Here is a 12,108-nt window from a genome sequence, read left to right as displayed (position 1 = left end):
TGCTCTTCTATGGTTCTGAGAGTAAATTAAAGCGTCATCTAAATATACAGCAACTCCTTGTACAGTAAATCATGGAGAACTTCATTGATAAAGGGCCATGAAGAAGCTCCAGGGTACCCAGCAGATAGCGTGTTAAATATTCAGAAGCTATCCAAACTTTGTATTAGCGCGGTCGAATGTTCATATCCTTCAGCAATTCTGACTCTGTAGTAAACTTCTCTCAAGTCTAATTTAGTAAAATGCGTCCTTTGCCAGTGCATCTAAAGGTCCCTTGATCAAAACAAAGGATATTTATTGGACGGAGACCGCGGTGAGACCTCGATAATCTGTGCAGAAGCCGTAGGAACCATCTTTCTTGCACGATAGAGCAAAGCGGGAACTTGGCGTGTGTCAATGTTTGGTAGCGTGCATTGAGCTTAGCCGAGGCAAGGTTCTTGTCTAAGAAACACGAAGTTCCCTTCTCCTCAGTACTGGGACTCATCACGGTAGATTCTACCTTGGGCAGTTAAGCCCCTGGATTTGTATTAGTTTTACAGTCCGGTATGTCTCACAATGGGGTGGCAACTTCAGTCATGATTCTTGCTCCTGAAAACTCTGGCTAGATCCTGATATGCAGGTGGGATGTCAATAGAATCGGAGCAATCCCACTGAGGGAAACCAGAGGTGTGTCAGGAGAGCGTTGGGTTTCTTCCCAATTCATGTGTTCACATAAGGGAAGAGGTCCAGTGGTTCTAGGATCCTTTCTTTTCCAAATGAATTTTTTTTGGTTCATGTAACAATAACAAGGCATACGCTAAAACTATGGGTGTTTGGCCACTGGCGTAAATGAAACTAATTTTCTCTCCCAATGGTGTATAGCGAGGAGAGAACCGGCTGTGTTTTGAATTGGGCGGTCGCCGTTTCGAGGGGCTACCGTCCATTTGGGTGAATGGTATGGAGCTTAGCCAGAATTGGTCAGATAGCTCCCTCAACCACCTAGGTGCCCATTTAAGCAGTGAACAGCGGAATCCCTGGGGCCGAGGCTATAATCACCGAGAGTGTGTTTAGCGGGGTTGGCCAAATGCTGAACAGTAATGCAGACGCTGCAGCTATCCCGCGTCAGGAAATTAAGTTACATGTCATGGGGAGCTGAAGAAGACAGACAGCTGCTTCCTCCTCTGCGTTAGCCGGTCCGCTTTAGGCAGGCGGTGGGGTGGCCCCTGACTTCCTAAGGTGGTTTAGCCGAATAGTCTGTGAGCGGGCGAGTTGGTTTTGCTTCTTAGGACAGTTGGCGTAGATGACCCTGGCCCCTCCATGATAGGAACCCACAACCGTCGGCGTTTCGGAAGGTGGTTTCGGTAGGAGCAGCTGGGGCTTGACAGGTGGACACAGTGAAGAATAATTTTAGGTAACCTCCTTGTGGTATTATTACAAGCGAGGACGCCGCAGAGACAACTGGATCCAATCTGCAATGAATGCGAGGAACCGAATTAAAAACACCGTTTCCGTAGCACTTTATCACAGCATCCAAAATATTCATCGTTCAGACCACTCAGGAGGAAGTCGAGCAGCCGCCGCCTGAGTCCACGAACAGGAGAATTCTGCAAGCGGGCGGTTACCTTGGATGGTTTTGATAGATGCGGATAGCTTCATTCCGGCCTGGATCTTAATGGCGCTCTCAAAGCTTGGAGTCACGGGCACTGTAGAAGTCCTCATTACCGTCAAAACAGTCCTGTGAACTCCAGTGCGGCTACCGCTAAATAGGACTGAGCCCGATGTCGATATTTTTTGGCGGGTTTGAACCCGGTATAGATCATCGCAGATCACTAGAAGTGGGCGATGAAGTTGCAGAAAGGTAGAGTAGGAAGTTTAGGCGGTCCCATCAAAAGCGGAGGCTGGTATCCGGGGGGCGAAAGTAGCCCGTTCGGCTTGTCTGCGCCTGCTAGGAAGTGGATTTGCTGGTTTGCCAGGCGCAGGCTGGAGCCAGGCAGCTGTTATGCAAGGGGAGCTGGTCAGAGGCACTGGCGGTCGCTGGCGTTTTGGAGTGCTTGGAGGACCCAGATGCGTGGCTCCTGGCACCGGCGCGGAAATCAGTCACAGCTGGGATTTCAACTTGGGAGCCCCTGGTCTGCTGCCTCCTTGGTTCCCTCTCCAGCAGCCAACTCCTCTCCTTGCGAGTCAATGCATCTTGATGCGTACAAAGCAACTTTTCTAAGCCCTAATTTAAGCAGTTCGTCCCGTTTAAGGGCTTCGAGTGAGTTCGCTGCGTGCGCAGGCAGCTTTGGCCGTGCGTTGTAATCCAGTCTGGACTGTTCCAGGACTTTATCATCATGGACGGCAGATTCTGGGCATATTGCCGTTAGGCGTCTTTGTACGGTCCTTCGGGCACGGACTTCTTTCGCGTTGCTGTTCCGGTCCCTCTGCAGGGTTTAGCTCTTACTGCAACTGTGCCGTTCCTCCTCCATGGCTGACGTTCCGGTTCCATGCCGGCAGGCATCTGAAATTCGCCCTACCCTCATCGAGTCTTCTCTCTGATGGGAGGAAACCGGTCCGGCTGGGAATGCAGACTTTCTTCAGACTCTTGGTCGTCCAGGAAATGACCCTGAGGAACACCCGTGGCACGCCGTAGCCACGGTGGCTCCCAGGCACCTCAGGTCTGGTGGCGGACAGATGGGGGGGGTCCGATTCAGGGGAAGCGGTGCTGGATCACCCTCAATTCCAGGTTGAGTCGGTGTCCTTTGGGCGGGCCCCAGTGCTATTACTTACGGTGGTTCAGGAGCATCCATGAAGAAATCTGGTCAGAATCGTTCAATGGATTCCCTGGGTTACCCGCATGAAAAGATGGTCAAAGCCATCTCCCTCCATGACGGGAGTTTGCATCACAGGGTTCTAATAGTCCACGCAACGGGTAGAAATCCGATCCACCAGGCGCTCAGGTCCATGGACAAGCGCCCCCAAAGCGACTCGCTGAGTCCCAGCCGATAGATGCGTCCGCGTCCCTCGTTCCATGAGATGAGAAGACTTCGTGCTGATGCGAGGACGGAAAAGAGCCTGGCGAACCCTGCTCCTGCCGGTCTCTCAGATCTAGAAGGGAAGATTGAAGACCTCTTTGGGGACTCACCGCGCAGCTCCGCCAGTAACATTCCAGCCTCTCCATGCATAGAATAAGGAGTCCACTGCACCAAGAATATAGATGAATTGGGATTCCTGCCACAATGTAAGAATTCCATAGGCCTTGAAATAAAAGGCTTTGGTAGTAAAAAGTCCATTTATTAAAGACATCTTGCAGCTCAGAGGCCTGCGCAGTGTAGGAATGACACTTCCGCCAGAGCACGGGTTATAATACCATTCACCATCCAGCGCAGCTCCCACAGGAGCGGAGACTTCATCTCCCGCGCAAAGATAAAGTCTCCGCCGATGCATCTGGCCCATCGCCCGGGCTGTGGAATGCACTCAAGGTTACTTCACCATCAACACCATTGAATCCTTTACAGATCTCCTGGAATTACAGCTGCTCACCAAACTACAGAGATCAGTTCTCCTGCAGAAAATGGACGCTTTGGATGGTAAACTCTAAGACAGGAGTGTCCAACTCTGGTGCTTTAGATGTTTATGGACTACAATTCCCATCAGCCCCTGCGGGCATGACTAATTGCTCTAAGACACTGCCCACCCTCCTTTTCCTGAATTCGATGCTTCCTAGGCTGCCCCCCCCCCCCAAATGTCCAGGAATTTCCTAACCCGGATTTGGCAACCATACTGCCAAGATTTCAGGGGGCACTAGAAGAGAAGAAGAAGAAGAAGAGTTTGGATTTATATCCCCCCTTTCTCTCCTGCAGGAGACTCAAAGGGGCTTACAATCTCCTCGCCCTCCCCCCCTCACAACAAACACCCTGTGAGGTAGGTGGGGCTGAGAGAGCTCCGAGAAGCTGCGACTAGCTCAAGGTCACCCAGCTGGAGTGTGTGGGAGTGCACAGGCTAATCTGAATTCCCCAGATAAGCCTCCACAGCTCAGGTATCAGAGCTGGGAATCAAACCCGGTTCCTCCAGATTAGATACACGAGCTCTTAACCTCCTACACCACTGCTGCTCCAGCAGCACCCACACTCTTTCAAGTCTCTGTTCCTCAGGTCTAGAAACTATTCTTAAGGTCTAGAAAGCTAAGCATCTGCACCGCCCTGGTTGATGAGCCAGCGCGGTTAAAAGCGGTGGACGCTTATCTAGTAAACTGACTTTGTTTCCCCGCTCCTCCACATGAAGCCTGCTGGGTGACCTTGGGGCAGTCACAGTCCTCTCAGATCTCTCTCAGCCCCATCTACCTCACAAGGTGTCTGTTGTGGGGAGAGGAAGGAAAGGAGTTTGTAAGACCCTTTGAGTCTCCTTACATGAGAGAAAGGGGGGTATAAATCCAAACTCCACTTCTTTCCAACCTTTAATTCTGCGGCAGGTCAGAGGTCAAGGATTTCTTCTGTGTTTTTTATCTCTGCCCTCCACCATCTTTAAAGGCCTTTGTCCTCCCCCCATAATGTATGGGGTTATAATGACTCACCTGCCCCATCAGCTTCGGGCCCTTCCTGCCCCGTCAGACTGCCTGCACCCTCAGCCGTGGGCCGCAGCTGTTCCCGGGGGGCCTCCCGGCGAGGTTTCTTCAGCTTCTTAAATATCTCAGCGATCCAATTACTTTTCCTGAGAAGAAGGAACAGGTGAGAGAGTCAAGGGGAAGAGATGGGACTCCTTTTCATCGCGCACAACACCCCCTGTCCAGAGGACCCCATTCAATTAGGTTCCCTCTCACACCTGTGACAGGTATACTTTCCCCCTCCGGAGTAAAGCGCAGCCGTTAATTCTCACAGCACAGTTCAAAGATTACCAGAAGTCACCAAGGTTACCAATAGTGCTTCTGGAATCTCCTGGGGTTACAGCTGATCTCCAGGCAACAGAGATAAGTTTAATTCACATGGAGAAAATGGCTGCTTTGGAGATTGGACTCTATGTCATTGAATCCTGCTGAAATCTAGTGGCGAAGCTACAAGGGGATGGGTGGGGGGTGCGCCATGCACCGGGCGCACGCCTGGGGGGATGCAGAAAATCGCCCCCAGGCCTCTCCCCCTTTCCCTCCCCCCCGCGGCGCCCCCCCGTGCTCCCCCCTTCTCACACTTACCTTAGTTCCTTTCATTTTTGAGAACTTTTTCAGGCTGCAAAAGGCCTGTTCACAGTAAAAATGGCCTGAGGAACTACAGTTCCCAGGAGACCTTGGGGCTCACAAGGTCTCCTGGGAAGAATAGTTCCCCTCAGGCCGTTTTTACTGAGAACAGGCCTTTTACCTTCTAGTGAGCCTAAGAAATGGAAAAGGAACTAAGGCAAAGCCTGGAGAACGAGGGGAAGGGAGGCAGGGAGCAGGGGGCCACCCAGTGACTGTGGCAGAAAATATAGTATGCGCGCCAGGCACAGTTTGGCCCAGCTATGCCTCTGCTGAAATCACTCCCCTTCCAAAGCCTTGACCTCCCCAGGCTCCACCCCAAAATATACAGGTATTTCCCCACCCAAAACTGCCAACCCGATGTCCTATCCAATGTTATTCAAATAACCTAGGCCAGAAATGATATATACCAGGTAAAATGCAGGAGATTTGACAGGGAATTGTAAAATGCTCGCTGGTTGGTTCAGAAAACTGAAGCAAGCAAGCGACAGCCAGTGTAACGCCGTACTTAGAATATCAGGCCAGGACCTTGTAGAGGTTCAAATCCCACTCACCTAACTTACTGGGTGTCTTCAGGGTCATCATTCTTTCTTAATCAAACCTACCTTATAGGGTTGTTGTGAGAACAGAAGTGGTGGGAGAAGGAGAACTATGTTTGCCTCTCATTAAAGGCCTTAAAGGTATTGTGAATGTGGCAACAGGCATAGATGGCTTTTAAAGGGGATTAGATGGCTTCATGGAGGATAGGTCTATCAGTAGCTATTAGACAAGGTGACTAAAGCAAACCTCCACATTTGGAGGCAGTAAACCTCTGAATACCAAGGCCAGGAGGCAGCAGGGTGTGTGCCAGCAAGCTGGTAGCATGTGTCTGGGTGGAAGTTAAGCCGAAGCTGGCTGTTGGGCGCAGGGGTTGCCTTAGAGAGCCAGCAGTGGCGTAGGAGGTTAAGATCTCGTGTATCTAATCTGGAGGAACCGGGTTTGATTCCCAGCTCTGCCACTTGAGTTGTGGAGGCTTATCTGGGGAATTCAGATTAGCCTGTGCACTCCCACACATGCCAGCTGGGTGACCTTGGGCTAATCACAGCTTCTCGGAGCTCTCTCAGCCCCACTCACCTCACAGGGTGTTTGTTGTGAGGGGGGAAGGGCAAGGAGATTGTAAGCCCCTTTGAGTCTCCTATAGGAGAGAAAGGGGGGGATATAAATCCAAACTCTCTTCTTCTTCTTCTTCTTCTTCTTCTTCTTCTTCTTCTTCTTCTTCTTCTTCTTCTTCATCATCATTATTATTATTATTATTATTATTATTATTATTATTATTATTATTATTATTATTATTATTATTATTACACATAACAACACAGCACAAGTGTCTGGAATTCATCTCTGAATATCGAGTCCTTCCCAAGGACCTAGGATATTAGAGGAATGACTGCGTGGGAATATGTGTACGGTTCCTAGAAGTGCTGCTTTCTGCAGCATGTGGACTGATGTTCTGTCCAAGTTTAGGCTTTCCAGATGTTTTTTCAAGATTTCTTAGAGTTCCTCCTAGAGCACCGACTACTAGTGGGATTACTGTTTGTTTCTTTTACCACAATCGTTCAACTTCAATTTTGTAGGTCCTTGTATTTTGTGATCTTTTCCAGCTCTTTGTCCTCTACCCTGCTTTGTCAACTGCTTTGGCACAGCAACATCGATGATCCAAACATGTTTCTTCTCTATCACTTTCTATTTATGTCACAGGTGTGTTGTGTGCCAGGTGTGCAATGTCTTAATGCTGTGTCCCTAAAGAGTCCCAGGTATTTTGCTTCTTCATTTCTGTGGACTTCTCTGGCTTGTGCTCATTACCAGGTCTTGCTACAGGAGGGCAGGCCGGTACTTTTTACAAAGGTTCCAGTGCACCATTGCTGCCTACAACCTATTGTGGCGTTCGAGATAGTCCAGTTTGGGCTATTTTTTCTGCAGCAGCAGATGATGTGCTCCGCGGTTTCATCCACACTCTTTGCAGAGGCGGCACTTTGGGTCATTGTTGGGACTTTTAGATTAGATGTCTTTATTGCATTTGTCCGTAATGCTAGCTCCTGGGCAGCAAAAAGTCAGACCTTCAGTTTCTTTTCTTTAGAGTTCCCCTTCTGAGCCACTCCCATGTTTTGCTTTGCTGTCAACCCTTCCCTTCAATGTTCTTAAAAGTACTGCCCATGGAGTGGCTTTGTTTAGCCACTGCTCCCTTTTAAGTGTTTTTAAACTGTTGGGCTCTATACTCTTCTTTTGATTCTTTGGCTTTCAGCATCTCAGCCTTGTGGACTTCTTTCAATGCTGGCTCTTGACTTTCTTGGATGTATTCTTTCAGGCCTCTTTTCTCTTCCTCTACTGATTGCTTGACCTGGAGCAGTCCTCTTCCTCCTTCTGACCTTGCCAGGTAGAGTCTGTCTACATCACTTCTTGGATGCAGTGCTCGATTGATGGTCATTATTATTATTATTATTATTATTATTATTATTATTATTATTATTATTATTATTATTATTATCTGGTGTACTAGATGTGTTTCTGCACTTCTTCATTCCTGCTGGGTGACCTTGGGCTAGTCACAGTTCTCTCAGGACTCTCTCAGCCCCACCTACCTCACAAGGTGTCTGTTGTGGGGAGAGGAAGGGAAAGGAGCTTGTAGGCCACCTTGAGTGTCCTTACAGGAGAGAAAGGTGGGGGTATAAATCCAAATTCCTCCTCCTCCTCCTCCTCCTCCTCCTCTGGGATGTGAAGGGAAAGATGCCAACCAAGCCCTTTCCATGGCTCCCTGTTTGTAGGCTGCTATTGAGCATTGACTTAAGGACAGCCATGGTGAGGAGTGGGAAAGAAGAGGTGGACTCAGGGTAGTGAAGAGGAAGCAGGTTGTCTCGTGGGCATGCAGTGAGGAGAGGCAACTGAAGGGTATGAGATACAGGGAGTGAAGGAATTTCCCTGTGAGGGACCAAATTTGCACATTCAATGGTCAAATAAAATTGTTCATGTATTACCTGCCTCTACTGTGTTCACTGCTCTGGGAGGATAGCAGGTTGCGCCCCCCCCTGCCCCCCCCCAGCCTTCTGAAACCATTGATACTGATGGGCGCCATATTCCAGGCTGGCCCCAAAGGAGACCCAGTGGCTACAACGCCCCTTTGGATCAGAAACTGTAAAGTGTTTGGACTTACTTGCCACGAGGAAGGGTTGGCTCCAGCACCCGGTACTGGTCCATAATCTTCTCCACCAGTTTCTGCTTCTCCCTACGCAGTTCACCTAGTTTGTCCCTGTGGAGGAGATAGGTGGGTGGGGGAGTAAGTGTTGCACTTAAATGCTTCCAGAACTTTATCTGTGCTGAGATCAACAGAGCAGGCCTTGCTTAAGATGTCCCAGCCTACAGACACCAGGAGAATGGTGACTACCTTCTTGGTAGTGGTCCTACCTTCTGAAATTGGCTCCCCACAGAATCCAACTCATCCTTTTTCAGGCAACTAATTAGAAAGTTAGATTTTAGACTTTAGTCCAGTGATTCCCAACCAGGGTTCTGTGGTACCCTGGGGTACCCTGAGCACGTCCCAGGGGTACCATGAGAATGCTACCGCCTCCCCCCCCCCCACCGGAATCAAATGGATTTTGAAGGGGTGTGTGTGGAAGCCTCATAGGCTCCCTTTAAACAACACTGAAAAACAGCATTGTTTTATTGCCTAAATTCGGTGTGGATTGGGGGGGGGGTAGATTTAAAGGGAGCTCTCCCTTTAAATCCCCCCAATCCATGCCGAATTTAGGCAAACAAACAACGCGGCTGTCAACACTGCTTTCCCTCCCCTCCCCTCCCCTCCCCCTGCTTGCCACTCTCCCCACCTACAGGCCAAAAACAGAAAAAAAACCCTAAAAAAATGCAAAAAAAATCAAATGAACCTCAAGGGTACCCTGAGATATGAAGAGCGAGGTCAAGGGTACCGCGACGTTGAAAAGGTTGGGAAACACTGCTTTGGTCGTTTGATCTGTGGTTTATTGTTTTTAGAACATTCTTTTTTCTTTTGTAGATTTCAGATAAAGGTAGAGGTGCAAGCACCCGGGTCATCACTGTGTGATGTCACGTCATGACGTTTACTGGGCAGACTTTGTTTATGGGGTGGGTTTCCATTGCCTTCCCCAGTCATCTACACTTTATCTCTAGCGAGCTAGATACTAATTTTATCTGCCTTAGAAGGATGGGAAGCTGAGTCAACCTTGAACTGGCTATGTGAAATTAACTTCTGTTGGGATTGAACTCAAGTCGTGAGTGGAGCTTTGATGGCCGTACTGCAGTTTACAATGCGCCATGGGGCTCATTTCAGATATTGCTACAATAGAATCAGAATAGAATAGAATCATAGAGTTGGGAGAGACCCCAAGGGCCATCAAGTCCAACCCCCTGAAATGCAGGAGCACACAATCAAAGCACTCCTGACAGATGGCCATCGAGCCTCTCTCCAAAGAAGGAGACTCCACCACACTCCAAGGTAGTACATTCCACTGTTGAACAGCCCTTACTCTCAGGAGGTTTTTCCTGATGTCCAGGTGGAATCTCTTTTTCTTCACCTTGAACCCATTACTTCTGGTCCTACTTCCTGGAGCCGCAGAAAACAATCTCTCCCCCTCACCAACATGACATCCCTTCAAATAGCTAAACCTGGCTATCATGTCACCTCTTAACCTTCTCTTCACCAAACTAAACAATATTTAGACTCTTGTTTAGTTTAAAGTTTTGCCATAACATTCCTAATTCAATTCTCTTTCTCTCTTATGCAGGATGTCCCCGATCTCCACGTGGAATATGGGGGCAAGGTGAGTCCCGCTTGCCAGTGTTCAACTGCAGGGGTGCAGCTGCGGGAGGGGGACAGCCCTGCAATGTGCCCCCAAGGAAGTGAAGCCTGGGGCTCCAGCTCCCCCCCCCCCCGCCCACATACACCTCCTCGCTACGCCACTGTGGTACTCTAACCTAGATGTAAGCAGAGCACACACCACAGTGGCCAGATCTTTTCAGCCCAGAATGGGCCACAGGTGGCAAAAGGCACCCTTGGCCATAGCTGCCACCAGCTAATCCAGCAGTAGGACTGGGCCCAAGAGCCCCCTGCAAAACAACTGTGGAGCTTCTGCCCAGCCACCAGGGGGCTCAGTCACTCACAGGTACTGACGCTGCTCTTCCTGGAAATGCTCGCGGCTCTCCATGCTGCGTTCCAGCAGGCGCCTGTTCTCCCTGCTTAGTGCCTGGATCTCCTGCAGAAGGTGGTGGTTCTCCTCTTCCTGGTTCCCCTTCAACTGGGCCAGGAGCTAAGGGCAGAAGGAATGAAAAAAGAGGATCCCCTGTTGGTAGGTGGCATGGACTGTGCTGCTACACCCGGGGTGTCCAACTCTGGCACTTCAGATGTTCATGGACTACAATTCCCATCAGCCCCTGCTGGCAGGGGCTGATGGGATATGATGTCCCCTCATGTTAGCTTTCAGGAGAATGGATACATCACAGTGCTGTACCTGTTTCCCAGAACCCTCTGTTAGCAATTCCTTAGAGCAGGTTTATTTATTTTAAAAAAAATTTATGCCATCTTCTCACCCACTCTTGGTTTAGAAGGCAGCTAACATTAAAGCATTAAAACATTTAAGCAATTAAAGTACAGTTAAAATATCATTAAATTTGAAAACTCATATACAAATAACCCATTTTTGGGTTGCCACCCATTTAGCCTTAAATGGCGAGGGCAACCAAAGCTGGGGCTCGGAGGATAACCGGAGTAAGCAGATAGGTTTGTATGGAAAAAGGCAGTCCTTAAGGCACAGGTGTCAAACTCGCAGCCCTCCAGATGTTATGGACTACAGTTCCCATCATCCCCTGCCAGCATCATGCTGGCAGGGGATGGTGGGAACTGTAGTCCATAACATCTGGAGGGCCGCGAGTTTGACACCTGTGCCTTAAGGTATGTTGGTCCCAAGCTATACAGGGTTTTAAAGGCCAACACCAGAACCTTGGATTGAGCCTGGAAACAAACTGTAAGCAAGTATATGTGGAACAAAACTGGAGTGCTACAGTGCCTACAACCCACTCCAGTCAGCACTCCGGCTGCAGCAATCTGTACCAGCTATAACTTCTGGACAGACGTCAAGGGCAACCCCACCAGAATGCACTGCAATGATCTAATAAATTTAAATAACGATCTATAAATTTAAATAATAAATAAATAAAATAAATAAATAATCTAGATGTTACCAGAGCATTTACCATAATATCAAAATCTTTTCTGTCCAGGAAAGACTGCAGCTGGGTCACCTGCCAAAGATGTTGAAAGGCACCCCTAGCTACCGCTGCCAGCTGCTTATCCAACAGGAAGCCCAGTTCCAGGAACAACCCCCTTAAATGGAAGAGCAATCCCATCCAGCATTTCTTTCCATCCAAGTAGTGCAGATGCTGCTGAGAAATGTTAAGTTCTTCCCAGCTCCACCACCAGCGTGGTGTAGTGGCTAAGAGCAGGTGCACTCTAATCTGGAGAACCGGGTTTGATTCCGCGCTCTGCCACTTGAGGTGTGGAGGCTTATGGAGATGCAGAGGCTTATCTGGTGACTATGGGCTAGTAGTCACAGTTCTTCGGAGCTCTCTCAGCCCCACCCACCTCACAGGGTGTTTGTTGTGGAGGAGGGCGGGGGAAAGGAAAGGAGATTGTGAGCCACTTTGAGGTCAATTCCCCACGGGGAATTTCTATCTAGATCAAACCAAGTGTGGAAAGAAACCGCACCCTTGAATCGAGGTTTCAACCTCCCCGCCACAGTGAAGACATGTAGGCCCATGGTGGCGAACCTTTGGCACTCCAGATGTTATGGACTACAATTCCCATCAGCCCCCTCCAGTATGGCCAATTGGCCATACTGGAGGGGGCTGATGGGAATTGTAGTCCATAA

The 12,108-nt window shown here is 49.2% G+C and overlaps 1 protein-coding gene across 1 annotated transcript in view; it reads right to left on the bottom strand.

The window, feature by feature from the left end:
- Positions 1-12,108, bottom strand: part of CCDC88B (coiled-coil domain containing 88B) — a 62,981-nt gene that overhangs the window by 8,405 nt on the left and 42,468 nt on the right. Inside the window, exons 21-23 of the mRNA XM_048504204.1 lie at positions 10,346-10,491; positions 8,367-8,462; positions 4,529-4,665 (exon numbers count right to left, since the gene is read on the bottom strand). Of these exons, the coding sequence (XP_048360161.1) occupies positions 4,529-4,665; positions 8,367-8,462; positions 10,346-10,491 (379 nt within the window). The remainder of the gene's footprint in view (positions 1-4,528; positions 4,666-8,366; positions 8,463-10,345; positions 10,492-12,108) is intronic.

The sequence above is a fragment of the Sphaerodactylus townsendi genome, linkage group LG01 (genome assembly GCF_021028975.2).
Source record: "Sphaerodactylus townsendi isolate TG3544 linkage group LG01, MPM_Stown_v2.3, whole genome shotgun sequence".
NCBI classification, from domain to species: Eukaryota; Metazoa; Chordata; class Lepidosauria; order Squamata; family Sphaerodactylidae; genus Sphaerodactylus; species Sphaerodactylus townsendi.
The sequence above is the reverse complement of the archived record's forward strand: the minus strand, read 5'-3'. Positions and strand labels throughout refer to the sequence as shown.